At 45.2% G+C, this 17561-nt stretch overlaps 1 protein-coding gene and 1 non-coding gene across 2 annotated transcripts in view; one reads left to right on the top strand and one right to left on the bottom strand.

Moving 5' to 3' along the window:
* Mtor (mechanistic target of rapamycin kinase) overlaps window positions 1-15108 on the top strand; it is a 117128-nt gene extending 102020 nt beyond the window's left edge. The window contains exons 47-58 of the mRNA XM_027947615.2: window positions 789-924; window positions 1742-1889; window positions 2938-3060; window positions 4687-4769; window positions 6255-6327; window positions 6812-6886; window positions 7198-7333; window positions 8168-8233; window positions 10042-10122; window positions 10393-10473; window positions 13475-13580; window positions 14239-15108. Coding sequence (XP_027803416.1) covers window positions 789-924; window positions 1742-1889; window positions 2938-3060; window positions 4687-4769; window positions 6255-6327; window positions 6812-6886; window positions 7198-7333; window positions 8168-8233; window positions 10042-10122; window positions 10393-10473; window positions 13475-13580; window positions 14239-14254 — 1124 coding nt within the window. The 3' untranslated portion in view covers window positions 14255-15108. The remainder of the gene's footprint in view (window positions 1-788; window positions 925-1741; window positions 1890-2937; window positions 3061-4686; window positions 4770-6254; window positions 6328-6811; window positions 6887-7197; window positions 7334-8167; window positions 8234-10041; window positions 10123-10392; window positions 10474-13474; window positions 13581-14238) is intronic.
* On the bottom strand, window positions 3503-3605 carry LOC114102338 (small nucleolar RNA U13). Its single transcript, XR_003584496.1, has one exon. It is a non-coding gene; the product is annotated as a small nucleolar RNA U13 (small nucleolar RNA).
* Window positions 15109-17561: the final 2453 nt, after the last annotated feature.

Here is a 17561-nt window from a genome sequence, read left to right as displayed (position 1 = left end):
CTGGTATCTTCCAATAAAAAACATGATCACAGGGCTGGGGTTGTGGCTCAGTGGTAGAGCACTTCCCTTGCATGTTCGGTCCTCAGCACCATGTAAAAATAAATAAAAGTTTTGTATCCATCTATAACTGAAAAAAAAATATTTTAAAAATCAAACAACAACAAAAGAAAACATGGTCAGTCATGTTCTCAGCGTATTGGATTTAAAAAGTTTAGTGAAGAAACTGCTTCTGAGAGAAGTGAGCAAATAAGCTGTTCCTCGTCCTTCCCACCACCCCTCCAGACCTGAAAAGGCAAGGAGCTCAACAAGAACTATTGCCTTGGAAGAGAGGCCAGCTAGCAGAAGCTGTAGCTCAGGTGGAGGGGCATGGCTGCTTCTAGAACTGTGACCAAGGCAGGGTGTGGGGGCAAATACCCTGATCTCCACCTCTTCCTATCCTTTCCTGCCAGTGCCTCATTGGCCACACCAGCTAGAACTCCAAGGGATGTGGGCCATAGGAGTTGGGCTTTTCAGATCAGAGTGGGTCAGGGAGAAGGAAAATGTATAATCTCTGCATGACGGTTCCTGATCCTTGGTAACAGTCTTTTTTAAAATTTAAACAACTTTGGTCATTGGGAGACATCAAAAGCAGAGCTGTTTCCTCAGTTGTAGAGTGTTCTTTCCATTTGTAGGGGATTGTGATTAGGGAGAGTGTGTGTAGTCTATGGGATCTTTGGGATACTCTGCTGGTCTCAGCTACGGGTGTGAGAACCTGTGTTCTGCACTAACAGTTGCCGCCATCCCTACAGGCAGCAACGGCCATGAGTTTGTGTTCCTCCTGAAGGGCCACGAAGACCTGCGGCAGGACGAGCGGGTGATGCAGCTCTTCGGCCTGGTTAATACCCTCTTGGCCAATGACCCGACATCTCTTCGGAAAAACCTCAGGTATTCAGAGTGCTGTGGAAATGGCAAAATTTTGAGAAGTCTTCTTGCCCTCCTACGACTGTGCGTAGAACCATGCTCCTTTATCAAATAAGTTATAACCTGGCAGGAGGTTATCAGTAACCCGGCTGCCAAACACAAGAAGAAAGGGTCTCCACATGGGATATGCCTTTAACAAGCTCCAAAAAATTCAGAAGGGAGTGATTTGAGATGAGATGAAGATTATACAGACTGTTAATCAAGATTATACAGTATGTTATAATCAAGATTATACAAACTGTTAATCAAGATTATACAGTATGTTACTCCTTGTGGAGCGTAAGCTCAGCCAGAGCCTTCCTATCCTTGGCCCTGTTGCTTTTCTTTCTCCTGATCTCAGATAATAGTCACATGATGCTTCCAGAGCCACCGGTCTGTTGGGCAGGATGAGAAGGCCAGAGTGGCTTTCATGTTACGAGCACCCTATTTCTGTGATGTTGTATTCTTCACCAAGTATTGCTCACTCCCCCTCTCACAAAAACCATGTGCAGGGCTCATTAAAGACAGTCTGCAGTGGAGAGCGGTGACACACACCTGTAATCCCTGTGGTTTGGGAGGCTGAGGCAGGAGGATGATAAGTTCAAAGTAAGCCTCAGCATTTAGTGAGGCCCTAAGCAACTTAGTGAGATCCTAATAAAAAATTTTGAAGACCAGGGATATATGGCTTAGTGGTTAAGCACCTGGGTACCAGGTACACCCTATACCAAATCTTTGTGTGCTCTGAGTGGATCATAAATATGCCCTTCTTGTACAAAATGACCCTGTTCTTTTGTGGCACCAGCATCCAGAGATATGCCGTCATCCCTCTGTCCACCAACTCAGGCCTCATTGGCTGGGTCCCCCACTGTGACACGCTACATGCCCTCATCCGGGACTACAGGGAGAAGAAGAAGATCCTCCTCAACATTGAGCATCGCATCATGTTGCGGGTATGAGGAGGCTTGCTGCCCAGTGTCCTCAGGGTCCTGGAGGCAGGACTCACACATCAGGGATACACACAGGGCTGCTTTTCTAGTTCTTTGTGTGTCCATCAGTGAAGTCTATTTGGGGGAATTTGCTATTGAAGGTTTAATGAGGTGAATCCTAAAGCAGAAAACATTCTCTATGAAATCAAAGTGGGATTGCGGATGAAACTCATGGTAGAGTGCTTGCCTGGCATACGGTTCCAGCAATGCAAAATATAAAGTAGAATAAAGTTGCATAAGATTTCAGCATGGGGCTGGGGATGTGGCTCAAGCGGTAGCGCGCTCGCCTGGCATGCGTGCGGCCCAGGTTCGATCCTCAGCACCACATACAAACAAAGATGTTGTGTCCGCCGAAAACTAAAAAATAAATATTAAAAAAAAAAAGATTTCAGCGTGGCTCGTGAGGCCTAACAGGTTCAGCCTGAGGTTCTTTTAAAAACAAGAAGTCAGGCATGATGACACACACCTATAATTCCGTGACTCTGGAGGCTGAGGATCACAAGTTCAAAGCCAGCCTTAGCAATTTAGTGAGGCCTTGAGCAATTAGCAAGATCCTATCTCAAAAAGAAATTAAAAACAGCTGAGGATGTGGCGCAGTGGTTAAGTGCCCCTGGGTTTAATCCCTAGTACCCTAAATAAATAAATTTTAGAAAGAAATTAAAGTCTTCTAAAGCCTGGAAATTATGTTTTCATTGTCCTGTATGGGACTGGACAGATAAATATAGGCAGCATCTATTTATCTAACATATACCAAGCTCTGGAAGGCCTGGTGAGTAGTCATATAAGAACTAGGAAGAATTGTTATGCAGACGTTAAAACCTCCTCCCCTCATCCACTGCACTAGGCTTGGACTGAGGTGAGTCCAGGTGTCCCCACCCATGCCCTGGGAGCCAGTGTGGCCACTGTGCTGCACTTCCCATCTCCTCTTGACTAGCAGCAAAGTTAGAACCAGGTCTGCCTAGCCCAGCCCTGTGCCTCCGGCTGCTCTAACTGAACATGTGTCCTGATGCAGATGGCTCCAGACTACGACCACCTGACTCTGATGCAGAAGGTGGAAGTGTTTGAGCACGCTGTCAACAACACAGCAGGGGACGACCTGGCCAAGCTGCTATGGCTGAAGAGCCCCAGCTCGGAGGTAGGGCCACTCAGCTGCCTCTGACCCACTCCTAAAAGGGCGGATTAGCTACTCTTTGCTACTATTAACTGTGGATTATGTACAGCCTTTTATAGCAAAAATCACATGCTATTTAGATTGAATAGTTTGCTGCTTTCTCCTATTGATTATGATAGTATTTAAGCTTTTTCTCTATATTTAGGATAGTTGGTCTTTTTCATATATGTTGTAAATTTCCTGTTTATTTGATTTTCTAATTTGATTAGTGTTTTGGGGATTGGGATTTTTCTTTTTCACACATTATTTTAAAAGTTAGATATATCCGAGTTTGAAGTTTCTGCCTTTGGCTTTACATTTAGAAAGGCTCTCTCCACCTCAAGCTGATGTCTCTTTTTACCTATATTTTCTTATAAGATTTGCTTTTACAATTAAATTCTAACCCAGTTTGGAATTTCTTTTTTCACATCAGATGGGTAATGTGCCAACAACATAACAAAGTTCAGAGGGAGGCATATCTCACACAATAGCAAGAACACCCAATCATCACACTTATGAGCTGGAAGGATCTAGAATGTATTTTTAAACTAAGGTGGGCTGGACTTGATGGTGCACACCTGTAATCTCAGTAACTCAGGAGGCTAAAGCAGAAGGATCACAAGTTTGAGGCCAGCCTTGACAATTTACTGTCTCAAAAAAAAAAAAAGAGGCTCGGGCTATAGCTCAGTGGTAAAGCACCACTAGGTTCAATCCCCAATACCAAAAAAATAACAATAATAAAAATAAATCAATAAAACTACAGTGTAACTTGTTTTTTAAAAGATGATTAGCTGCCACCACACTATTTACCAAATAACCCATCCTTCCCCACTATTTGAAAAATTCCATCTTCATTATACACTAAATTCCTCCATGCCCAGGGATATCTTTCTATGGCTTCTGCTTCATTATTCCCTCTGCCTGTTCCTCCATAAGTACCATACCATTAATATAAGTCTCTTTGCATTAGCTATTTTCACATATTTTTTCTTCCAGATAAATGTTGGGATCATTTTGTCAAGGTTGAAATGCCACTGAATTTTTTTTTTTTTTTTTAAACCAGGGATTGAGCCCAGGGGCCCTTGCCACTGAGCCACATCCCCAGGCCTTTTTTATATTTTATTTTGAGAAGACAGGGTCTCTCCAAATTGCTCAGGACCTCACTAAGTTGCTGAGGCTGGCTTTGAACTTGCGATTTTCCTGCCTCAGCCTCCTGAGACACTGGGATTACAGGCATGTGCCACCGTGCCTCTCAGTGCCACTGAAATTATATTGGAATTATATTAGATGTTTCAAATGATAATTGGGAAGGCTATTGCATCTCTGCAATCTTAAATGAATCCTGAAGTGGGTCTTTTCATAAAGTCTTCACTTAAGTCTTTATGTTCCTAAGAAGAAAAGTTTACTTGTTCATTGAAACCTAACATGTTTCCAATTAAGTTTATTCTGAGACATAGTTGTTTATTATACTCGTGAATGGGATCTTTATTCCATCCTATGTTCCCACTGATTATTAATGGAATAAAAGAACAGAAGGGATTGGGGTCTGGCTGTGTTGGAACGAGCTTAAAGTTTCCAGCGCTTGGGTTCACTAATGCTCCTGTTTTGTAGGTGTGGTTTGACCGAAGAACCAATTACACTCGCTCTTTAGCAGTCATGTCAATGGTTGGATATATTTTGGGCCTAGGAGATAGGTGAGTGAATTTATTTCTTTTAGTCTCCTTTTGTTTTAGTAGTTTTCTTTTTATTTGTTTTCCGGTGAGATTTATGACTTTTTGGCAAATAACTATTTGTGTTTTTACTTTAGACATCTTTGGGGTTTTTTGTTTTTGTTTCTGCTTTTGCAGTATTAGGGAATAAACCCCAGGGGCTCACACATGCTAGGCAAGTGCTCTACCACTGAGCTATATCTCCAGCCCTTTTAATTTTTTGAGAGAGGATCTCTCTAAGTTGATGAGACTGGCTAGAACTTACAATGCTTCTACCTCACCCTTCCAAGTAGATAGAATTACAGGCATGCACCCCTGTGCCCAGCTACTTAGACCTCTTTTACAGCATCAACCTTAGCCTTCATCTGTTTATTCTAATAGGATAACACTTCAACTAGAGAGAAGCAAAACTGTAGCTCAAGAGTACTACTTTCTCCATAGGTTGGTTTAGTGTGCTAAATAAGCTACAATAAATAAGATTGATTACATTGACTTAGTAAATATTAAATAATTAATATGATGCTAAGATAGTTGATTCTGTTTCTGCAATTGAAACCAACCAAAATAGATCCTTATGATATTTTTGCATAATAAATTTCATCCAAACTTACTGACTAAAAAAATAATTCAGGGCCGGGTTGGGTGGCATACACCTGTAATCCCAGCAGCTCAGGAGGCTGAGACAGGAAGATCATGAGTTCAAAGTCAGCCTCAGCAATGGCAAGGCGCCAAGCAACTCAGCGAGACCCTGTCTCTATATAAAATATAAAAAGGGCTGGGGATGTGGCTCAGTGGTCAAGTGCCCTGAGTTCGATCCCTGGTAACAAAAAAAAAAGAGAGAGAGAGAGAGAGACTGAGGTGGGATATCACTTGAGACCAGAAGTTAGAGACTAGTCCAGGCAACATTGCAAGACCCTGTCTCAAAAGAATACAATAAATGACAACAACAACCAAAAAAAACTAGCAGAACACCTATTGACAAAAGCCAGATGATCTTCCCCGGATTGGCTCAGGGGCTCATGGAGACAGATCCTGTGATAGCTACACGATAGTAATGAAAGAGCCTTACCACTGAGGGGCTTTCACTGCCGTAAACTATTTGTCAGGTGACCCAAGACCCTGGAGAAGCAGATTCTCTTGATGACTCCTACAGGTAAATCTTCACTGTGGCTCCAGAGCGGGAACAGGCACTTTTTCTGTAAAGAGCAAATGATAGATATCTTGGGCTTTGTGGGCCATGTGGCCTCTGTCACAGTGCCAGCTCTGCCACTGTAGCATAAAACCAACTAGAAACAGTACAGAAATGAAGAAGGCCATTTTTCAATAAAACATGGCTTATAAAGTCAGTGGGAGCCAGACTTACCTCAGAGCTATTGTCTGCCAGCCCCTGGCCTGGAGTTTTACATCCTCACTAATTCATTTGTCAATGCTGCTTGTTGACCCTTCCCGTCTCTTCCTTCTGCTTCTCAGACACCCATCTAACTTGATGCTGGACCGGCTGAGTGGAAAGATCCTGCACATTGACTTTGGGGACTGCTTTGAGGTAAACGAGTTTCTGAAACCATGTCAGACAGACCTCACTCTGCTCTGACAGTTCAGGCAAACATAAGCCCAAAACATCCCTCCTCTCCCCCGTCCCTCCTGCCGACAAGATCAAGTCAGTTGCAGCCTTGAAATCCATGGCTGAGGTCAGACTCTAAGCCCTGTGGGCAGGGGCCACTCTCCACACACCCTTCGCTAAGTGAAGGAATCTGCCACCCTGCATGCTGCCTGCTGGTCAAGCACTTGGGCAATATACCCTTGTCCTTTTCTTTTTCTTTTTTTTTTTCCTTCTCCATCTTTTGGGGTTTCTAGCCTCATTCAGATCCCCATAATCAGTCCCTTCACTAAACTCAAGCTGCTTCATTTCTGTGTTGTCATGTCAATCAGTACAGATAAGACAAAGGAAAGCTACCTGCCTTCACCTTACTTTAGTTAAAGAAAACTGTCTAAACAAGGATTTGTTTTTACCTTTGATTATCCCATAGGTTGCTATGACCAGAGAAAAATTTCCAGAGAAGATTCCATTTAGACTAACAAGAATGTTGACCAACGCTATGGAGGTGAGTGAATATTGGGAACATACTGTACTGAAATGGGACCAACACAGTTTACACCTTCTCTAAAGACAGACTTGCTCATTAGAGCTCATCAGTTCCCCAGCATGGCCACGTGACTTCTGTAGCAGGTTCCTGTTGATTCTCACGTATTAGGAGTGATCTTTGAAAGTCTCATCACTTCACATCAGACCTGGTGTCATACGTATCACAGTCCTGCCATGCTTCCTTCCTAGGTGATGGTGACAGATACTCTATCACTGTTGGTCATGAGGCACCAATGACTCCTGAGGTGCAATGCTCTGTCCCTTCTCCAGGTTACAGGTCTAGATGGCAACTACAGAATCACATGCCACACGGTGATGGAAGTGCTTCGGGAGCACAAGGACAGTGTCATGGCTGTACTGGAGGCCTTTGTCTATGATCCCTTGCTGAACTGGAGGCTGATGGACAGTAAGTATGTTCAAGTGTGGGAGGCTGGGGTTTGCATCCCTCCAAATTAGAGTACCTGCCACATTACATTCCACTGACCTGTTCCTTTGAGCCTGGAGCCTGAGCTGTATTACCAACTATTGCTTTCTCTTCTCCTAGAGCACTCAGGTAGCTAGAAAAGAATTTCAAGTATTTTTAATAGCTAAACTAGAAAACTCCAATATTAATTGAAATAATGGGCTGGGTGTGGTGGCACACACCTGTAATCCCAGCGGCTCAGGAGGCAGAGGCAGGAGGATGGTGAGTTCAAAGCCAGCCTCAGCAATTTAGCAAAGTGCTAAGCAACTCAGAGAGACCCTGTCTCTAAATAAAATACAAAATAGGGCTAGGAATGTGGCTCTGTGGTCGAGTGCTCCTGAGTTCATTTTCTGTACCAAAAAAAAAAAAAGACTTTTTTAGGATAAACTTAGGTACCTAGTGATTTGGATAAGCTGGAATTTTAATAAAAATGTGAACAGTTGTAACTTGAGACTGCAGTATCTATCGTCTAGCCTGTTTCTGCCTCCTTTGAGGATGTTTCACCAATATGAGGCTTCTAATCCACTGTGATTAAATCAGACTTTCACCTTACAGTTTCCACATGATGCTGTAAATCCAACTCTACAGTATAGAGTGTCCTCCCGGATGTCCTATTCCATGCTCACAACCCTTTTTACTACTGAGTAATATTTCTTTGTTCTCTCTTCAGAATTGTACCTTTTGGGAAAATCTCATTTTTGAAATTGTAAACAAGTATATCAACCAAGTTTCTTCAAAGTGAAAGTCTGAGGCACTTTTAATTCTTTCTTTCCCTAGCAAATACCAAAGGCAACAAGCGGTCCCGAACGCGGACAGATTCCTACTCTGCAGGTCAGTCAGTAGGTGAGTGCACCCAAGGAGCTGAGCATCTGAATGGGGAGACATTCCTTCTGCTGGAAGGCAAGATTCAAAGTGGTTCTGGCTGCTTAATATTAAGGATGTCAGCATGCTTTTCTCAAGTTCTTGACAGTGATAGCGCAGGCAGAGGTGCTACACTGCTAACATCACCCAGCAGGCATTGTTGAACTTCAGAAACATGGTCTAAAAATATTTACCAAGCACCAAGCAGTAACTTGTTTTTTATTTACTATCTAGCAGGATGGAGTAGGTACCTCAAGCTCCAAGATTTCTATCATCTGATTTTAATCTGTCTATAAAAACAGTTAAAAGTATGTCTGAATATCAGCCAGTGTTGAGCAAGCCCTTTAGCAGTGTCAGGTGGGGATTTTCGCTCCTCACATGTTTTGCTTTGTTTTGTTTTGCTCCGCTGGGGATGGAACCTAGGGCCTCAAGTGCTCCACCACCAAGCTATGCCTTCCGCCCCTGAAGCATTATTAATAGTTCTAAAAGGGAGGTGGAAGCAGCAGAAATCTGCTTATATCTCTGAAAGGAGCCCTGAAATCATGGGAAACACTGTTTCCATGTGTGTCCTTCACAGGGGGTAGTCCAGGAAGACATGTGGCCCTCCAAGAGCCAGAGTACCTTTTGTATATTAAAAACATAGAAGTGTTTGAGTCAGGTGTTTAGCTCTGTTAGCTTTTTTTTTTTTTTCTTTCTTTTTTTTCTTTCTCTCTCTTCTCCTACCCTTTTTCTTTGACATCTAACAACATCCTACAAAGTTCACACTTTGAAATACACTGTTGGGTACAAAAATATTCTCTACAAATACCTTATGGGACATTTGCAACTAGTTACTTAACTAAACCAAATAAGTTAGGGAAGGTAATATACAAACAAAGGCTGTCCGGCAGATGTGCAGAATCACATTATTGAACTGACCATAATATACTTGACATTATAAGAGAATGGGGCTGGGTAGAGCGCTTGCCTAGCACGCACGAGGACCAGCATTCAGTCCCCAGTACTGGGGATAAAAAAAGAGAGAGGGGGAGAGACTGACACACTCTGTTCAGTCCTCAAGCACCCGTATATACTACGGTTTGAACGAGAAGTGGCGTGGGGCTAGGCACAGTGGCACACACACACTGTGGTCGTGGTCCCAACGACTCAGAAGGCCAAAGCAGGAGGATTGCAAGTTCCATGCCAGTCTCAGCAATTTAACGAGACCTTGTCTCAAAATAAAAAGCACCAGGGATATAGCTCAGTGGCAGAGCACTCTTGGATTCAATCTGAGTTCTAGCAGTTAAGGGGCACTTGGGCAAAAGGCATTAACAACCACCTATCTAGAAAAAGGACAATTCACCCTGACTGAATGGAAAGACTCTTGACAGATAAGAAGGAACAGGGTTTTGCTGATTTACAGTGTCACGTGTGAACAAGTGTGGATTATACCCTGGACACTGTGACAGGATTTGTGAGGATCCCCAACCGGGCCTGCCCCTACGGTGCTGGGGCTGGAACCCAGGGCCTGGTACACATTCAGCAAGTGCTCTACCACTAGCTACTTCTACAGCCCCGTGACAAGATTATGGATACTCAGATTGCCCAGCTTCCTATTACCTGCAGCCTTTGGTGTCCCTTGTGCAGATTTCAAAAGGTTTTAATACATGAAGAGTAGCATAAAGCTCTGTCCTCCACCTGAGACAGGAGAGGCACATAGTAAAGGATTGTGGAGCATAGGGCCATAGGCACTGCACTAACAATGGCTTCGTGGTTTTTGAATGTTTTGCTAATTGATTTCTTCCCCCTAGAAATTTTGGACGGTGTGGAACTTGGAGAACCAGCTCATAAGAAAACAGGGACCACGGTGCCAGAATCTATTCATTCTTTCAGTAAGTTTAACCTCTGGGGGTTTGTACCAACAACTAGCTCATTAAGAAAATAGCAGCTGTGTTGAACCACGAGTGGGTCAGCAAGACACAGTAACAAAACGGCCTTTGAGAGGAAAGGTTCCATGATCTCATTACATTCTGAGGACAGAGGTGGGTACAGAGGAAGGATTGCTCAATGCTCAAAAGCTGAATGTTTACAAAAAGCAGGAGCATTTTTTTATCTATTCTGATGACAGTTCTTACTGTTAATTCCTACTTTTTATATTCTAGTTGGAGACGGTTTGGTGAAGCCAGAAGCCCTAAATAAGAAAGCTATTCAGATTATTAACCGGGTTCGCGATAAGCTCACTGGTGAGTGTGTGTATTCACTTAAACTCCAGTGGGTAGGCAGCCCTGCTCTGGGGTCCTCACGCCTGTTTCGACCCTGTGTGGCTCACAGACTACCTCTGTGGCCAACACTGGAGCACGCCCTATGAGTCTTCTTGCTAATGATTGATACCACCATCACATAACTCTGCCTCATTTAACTCAGGATGTAGGAAGTTCTGTGTGCTCTAAAATCAGCCAAATTTAGGGAGATGTCTTCTGTCACTATGGCGTGATGTTAGAGCACTTGAACTGACCGCCTAGATTCTGGCAGCCATTACAGAGAGGAGAGAATAGAATGGAGAGATGGTGCTTTTGAAAAGGAGTTTCTCACACTGATCATCTTCTGTTGGGAGGGTATGACATGGAGGGTAACAAACCAGGAAGCAAAACTCCAGCTCCACTGCCTGTGCCTGAGCCTGTTTCCTCCTATAGAAGATGCTGAGAGGCCCCCTCAGAGGGAGCTGAGAGTCAGACGAGACACAGGATGCTGGGCACTGAGCATTGGAGTCTCCCACCTTAATTTTTATAGTCAGGGCATTTTTATCCAGCGCGTACCTGATGCTGAAAGGGCCAAGGTGGTGGAAACAGGTTCTTCACCTCCAGAGAGCTTAGAGTCCAGAAAAGAACAGTATTACTAAATAGAAAAGACTTGGGGCTGTGGTGCCCACAGTAGGAGAACTTAATCAAGTTCAGAAGTACAGGGAAAGCGCTGGGGCTGTAGCTCAGTGGTAGAGCACTTGCCTAGCACACATGAGGCACTGGGTTTGATCCTCAGGACCACATAAAAATAATGTGTCCATCTACAGCTAAAAAATATTTTAAAAGAAAAAAAAGTGCAGGAAAAGCTTCCCTAAGGAAACAACCCATGAGCGATACTCTGAAAAAGGAGCGAATTCAGAGGACACTGTTGCAGGCACGGGAAACAGCTTGTGCAAGGGGGCGATGGCGAGAAATATGGTCCAAGGGCAGGCCAGAAACTCAGGGTAGGAGGAGCACAGAGCACACCAGGCAGAGCTCGGGCCTCTGTTTCCACCCTAGAGCAGTGGGAAACACCGGCGGGTTTGGCATGGAGTGGGCAGGCCCAGCATGTGTGGCGAGTACTGCCTGCTGTGGCCCGCCGACAGGGCCAGAGGGAGGGTGTGCAGGCGCACCAGGGAAGAGGCTGCCTCAGGGTCCAGGTAGACGCAGCACTGATTAGACACAGGTGGTGGGAGTGGAGCCGGGTGCTAGAGATCTACAGGAGGTTTTCAAGTCAAAAGGATGTAGCTTAATGGAAGAGTGTGTGCCCAGCATGCCTGAGGCCCTGGGTTCCATCCCCAGCGCTGTCCCTTGGGGCATGAGGGACAACGGGAATCAAGCCAGGTCCAAGTCACTGGTGACCAGCTGAGACCTGTGATGAGTGACAGCCAGACTGAAGCAGCTGAGGAGATGAGAGAGCGAAGGAAGAAGAAGGGAGCGAGGGGTTAAATGCTCTTAAGTAGTTTATGCAGAAAAGTGAGGATTAAAGGGCAGCCAGAGCCATGATGGGGGCAAAGCTGCACCCCTGGCCCCAGCTGTTTTCCTTCAGTGAGAGAGGAGCACGCTTACAGAACAGTGGAAAGGGGGCAGTTAGGTGGAGTTGAACTAGCAGGGCGGTTGCTGCCTACAACCCAGAGATGTGGGAAGCTGAGGCAGAAAAGTCACAAGTTCAAGGGCAGACTGGGCAACTTAGATCCTGTCTCAAAATAAAATCTAAAATTGGCTGGGGATGTACCTCAGTGGTAGAGCACATGCTCTCATGCGCGAGGTCCTGGGTTTGATCTTCAGTCCTACAAAAAGAAAGCAAGAAATACAAGAAAGAGAACAGATAGTCCTGCCAGGCTCCTGAGAAAGCATTAGCCTGAATGAGGTGGCGGAGCAGCAGTGTCAGTGTCACTAAACACTCAAGGTCACTCCAGGTGAACTGGGCTGCATGAAATAATCACACAGAGACAGAGAAATACCTTTTTCTTTGGGTCCTGTGATGGCTCCTCTGACCTTAGGGGTCAGTGGAAAGAGAGAGAGGAGCATGTGCTGACCCCTTTTTTGGGGAAGAAGACATTCAAATGAGGCAAGGGGTTAGGTTTCAGGGGGTTGAGTCTAGCTTGATGATGTCTGCTGTCAGCAGGTTGACTGACATCTAGGAAGCCATGCCCATCTCATGAGCTGCGAAAGACCAGAGCAAGGCCTGCCCAAACAGAGGGCAACGTCGGTTCAGTCCACTTTGTGCGCTCAATGCTCATAGTTCACACACAGCCCATGGCTGGCTTGCCCCATGTCCACATTCTCACTGCTCAAGGCATAGGAGTGCTCCTCCCAGGCAGTTGGGGGAGCAGCTTATGTGAGCTGAAGCCAGCTGCACAGCTCCGCAGACATGACCTCACACATCAGCAGGGTCTGGAGCTGCTCGTGATGGTTAATTACCTTAAAAGTGGAAGGTGAGGGCATCTGCTGAGGGTGAGAAACAGGAGGAGGGGTTCAGGTGTCAGCGGGGAGAAAGAACTTGAGGTGGCCCTTATGGAAGTGGAAAGGCATGTCACCAAAGAAGTGCCCTAGGCCAGCCATACTGCACAGAGCGCTTGTTTGAAGCTGAGATTATGAATCTGCGATGGAGGTTGCTGTTCAAAACTGGAGGCTTGTGGATTTCAAACAGAACAGGCTTTTTGGTGTGCTTGTTCAACCCAAAAAAGGATTTTGGGATAGATCCCTAGGCCAGATCCTTGCCACTCCTGAACTTAGCTGACTGCAAGACTTTGTCTTCCCTGAACCCAGCCTATACTGACACAAGACAGTGTGCCCTCAGGTCAGCTGGAGATGGGTTTTTAAAAGCAGTCATGATGTATCCTTCAAACTCACGTGTGAGGTTTGACTGACAGAGGCTGCTTAGACTCTTGAACAAAACAGCAGACAAGGGACCTGTCAGTGCCAGGTGCTGATGGCTGTGTTGCTCTTTCTCCTGTGCCAGGTCGGGACTTTTCCCATGATGATACCTTGGACGTTCCAACGCAAGTTGAGCTGCTCATCAAACAAGCAACATCCCATGAAAACCTCTGCCAGTGCTACATTGGCTGGTAAGTGGGCATCTCAAGGATGCATTGTTAAAATCAGCAGTGAGGACCCCAACTGTGGCCCCAAGCCTTGGGAGCAAAAGCAGGTTCAGTGGAGTAACCACAGGGCAGTGACAAGTTGATCCTTTAAGAGCTGGTATTCACTGTTTGTGCCCCTTGTTCCATAAGGAAGAAAACTGGGAGTTGCAGATGCACATTCAGAAGGCAGCCACCAAATTAAGTTACAGTTGCACAAAGAGCAGTGGTTTGGAACAGCAAGGCTGCCAGCTGACTTGTTTGTGGGGGCTCTTTTGAATTTTTGCCATCACTTCAGGAAGGGCATAGGAAAGAAGCTAGAGCAATGACCGGAAGAAGATGAAGACACATTTATGATCTGCATGTGGCCTGAGGGGCTATCCGGGTTTCCTTTGATTAACTGCCAAGGCACACTTGAAGGCAGAAACTGGAGAGAGGGCAGCAGGGAATGTCCTTGTGGGACCTCAGTGGCATTGGCCTTGACTGTAGAGGAGTGTGTCCCACACGATTAAGCGTGAGAGAGTCCAGGGAATGCTGCAGGGTTGTCAGACCTTGGTCTCTTCATTTTCAAAGCATCAGGGTAGAGATTTGAAGAAGCTCAGGTTACTGAACCATGTGTCTCTGCCTTTGCTGTCTCCCTTCCTAGGTGTCCCTTCTGGTGACGGGAGGCCCACTATGCCCACAGTATCTCCCCTGAGGCTTTCATACTTGGTCCACGCTTCACCAAACTGAAACTATGGTCAAAAAGTTTGTTAATATTTTGAAATGTAAATGAAAAGAACTACTGTATATTCGAAGTTGGTTTGAACCAACTTTCTAGCTGCTGTTAAAGAAGATATTGTCAGAAACACAAGGCTTGATGCGGCTCCCAGGACAGTGAAACACAGTAATACTACACGATCAAGCCATCAACTCTGGGGAACAGAAGATCCATAACTTCAGAAATACGGGTTTCGATTTCACTCACAAGAGAGCTCAAATGTCTGCTGACAGAGGTTGGCCTGGCCGCTCCTCTCAAGGTGGGTCCAGCAACTCGGCACAGTCAAAAAGGCTGGGACAGTGGAGAACACGGATCAGGGTCCTAGACTATGAAGAAGCAGAAGTTCCTCCCTTTACCTCACTGGTCCCTGGACAGCAGTGGCAACATGTGCAGGACGAGCCAGGACAGGTCAGTGTTCTGCCTGACCCAGTGCTGCTGCAGCTCACACTTAACCCAGACCAGAACTGCCAGGAGGGCAGTCTGTGCAGGTGCCTGGTAGTCCCCACACATTGGGGCCCAGGCTGGCCCCGTGTTCAGTGAGATCTGAATGCGCTGTGTTTGAAGCAAGGGTTTAAAACACAAATGCTATCACAGAAATGCTGAACACAGAGGGACAGGCTAGGTTGTGTGCAGAATTATGAGCAAAGTAAATATTTGACTAAATGCACAAAGTATAGGATGTAGCCACGTCTAGACACACCATGTTGTATCTGAATAATTTTTGTGCCAATAAATGACATCAGAATTTTAAAAACATGTACATGAGCAGTTTTTTTTTTTTTTTTAATATTTATTTATTTATTTATTTTAGTTTTTTTTTTTGGCGGACACAACATCTTTGCTTGTATGTAGTGCTGAGGATCGAACCCAGGCCGCACGCATGTCAGGCGAGCGCGATACCGCTTGAGCCACATCCCCAGCCCTATGAGCAGTTTTTTATTCATAATTATTAGTAAATTCAAAAAGGAAGCAGAGGGTTGGTTGGGGATGTAGCTCAGCATTAGAGCACTTGCCTAGCATGTGGGAAGCCCTGGCTTCATATCCTGGCACCACAAAAGGGGAGGGGGGCACAGTTAGTATGAGAGGAGTACAACGGACACAAGGATGTATGTGACGTGGTCCCTTTCCGTGGGGTATCCTGCAGCAGAACTGAGAATTCTACCCCCGCTAAGTGATAAGAGGAGCCATACACAGAAGCACTAATTCTGCCAGAATACCAGGAAAGCCTCATGGAAAAGTGCATGTTGGGACAGCTCAAGGAGGAGTGGGATTTTGTCAGGTGACGCACATGGGGACAGCCTTAGCAGGAAAGGAAGCGCAAGATGCTGAGGTGTGTAGAAGCATCATATCTGCAGCAAAGGCAAGTGTTACCCTGACCCATATGGAGCTGCGGTGTCTAGCCACATTTGACAGAGAAACAGCACGTTCGCAGGGTCGAACCTCATAGCTCAGTATGTGTGGCTCAGTGATCAGAAGAGAATAAAAGGAACAACAGGAAGATAAGGGGAAAAGACGCCAGAGAGTAGAGTGGGGCCTCCTCACTGTCCCCGCAAGGCCTCTGGACCTGATGCTGCGAGGTTCAAGGCAGGAATGGGCAATAGGTAGCAAACAGACGGAAAGAAAATCAGAAGCCACGTGGGCAGAGGAAGCTCCTGGAGTAACAGGAGGGGACATTAAGTAGAGCTGGTCAGCATCCTACAGATGACACATGCACTTTTGGTCTTTTGGGGGTTTTTTTGTTTTTTTTGTGGTACAGAAAATCAAACCCAGGGCTCATGTATGCTAGGCAAACACTCTATCTCTGAGCTACATACCCAGCCCTACATTCCCTCAAAAGAAAGAACATGCCTAAAGAGAACTTCCAGAGAAAATTTTTAGTTGTTTAAGGGAATTATTTGTTTCTAAATTTCTTTGGTCTACTTCTACTTAATAAAAATACTTTGTCATTTAAAAATTATTCAGAGGGCTGGGGATAAAGCTCAATTTGTAGAGTGCTTGCCTTGCATGCACAAAGCCCTGGGTTTGATCCCCAGCACCAACAAAAACTATTCAGAGAACTAATATAGGAGGAAGAAGATAATTGAAGGATAGGAATCATATGTCTTTCCCCCAAAACTGCTAGAAGACCCATCTCCGATTGGTGCTCCATAAAGGTTCATGAGACAACTCTTGCATTAAAAACAAAAGATTAAGGGCTGGGGTTGTGGCTCAACTGTAGAGCACTTGCCTAGTGCATGAGAGGCCCTGGGTTCGATCCTCAGCACCACATTAAAATAAAGGTATTGTGTCTAACTACAACTAAAAAATTAAAAAATAAAAAGATTAAGGGCTGGAGATGTAGCTAGGTGGTAGAGCACACCTAGTGCCTCACACATTCGAGGCAAGCACTTTACCACTGAGCCACAGTCCCAGCCCGTGAAAAAGATTTTAAAAAGTAAATAAATAAAATATTTTAAAATCACAAAATGAATTTGGATCCCACAGTGAAACTAGTAAGTTTGCACACTCACAGCTAGAAAGTCTCGTACCATGTGTGAGGGTTTGGCTATGAGATATCCCAACAGCTCCAGTGTTAAAGCAGGAATGTTTGGAGATGCTTTGACTGTGAAAGCTGTGACCTAATCAGTCCATCCTCGCTTGAAGGGACTGGGTGTTAACTGTAGGTAGATGGGGTGTGGCTGGAGGAGATGGCCACTGGGGGGTCTTGCCTGTGATCTCCCTCCCTACCCCACCCCCAACAGCTTTCCTCCACTGACCCTTCTCCCATGATGTTCTTCCTCTCCTTGGGCCCAGGGCAGTGGTGTCAGCAGCTGTCTATGGACTGAGACTGAAACTACGAGCCCCAAAGAAACTTTTCCTCTAAGCTGTTGTCAGGTGTTTTGGCCACAGCAACACAAAAGATGACTAAAACATCATGTATAACCCATTTCGCTCCCAAAAATATGATCCTCATAACTTCCTTGGCTCCAGATAAGACAATTTCATGTCTTCAGTGATATTTTATTACCTTTCATAAAAGATTAGGAAAGCAAAGTCTGAACTGTAGTGAATCTAATAGGTTTTTAAGTTATCTAAGCAAAGTCTTCTAGCTTTGTAGACATGAATTACCAGGGGCAGGGAAGAGCTAATGAAGGCCTTTAAGAACAGTCTAACCACCAGTTGCAGTGGTGCACGCCTGGTAATCCCAGCAACTCTGGAGGTTGAGGTAG

This window comes from Marmota flaviventris, chromosome 10, assembly GCF_047511675.1.
Source record: "Marmota flaviventris isolate mMarFla1 chromosome 10, mMarFla1.hap1, whole genome shotgun sequence".
NCBI classification, from domain to species: Eukaryota; Metazoa; Chordata; class Mammalia; order Rodentia; family Sciuridae; genus Marmota; species Marmota flaviventris.
The sequence above is the reverse complement of the archived record's forward strand: the minus strand, read 5'-3'. Positions and strand labels throughout refer to the sequence as shown.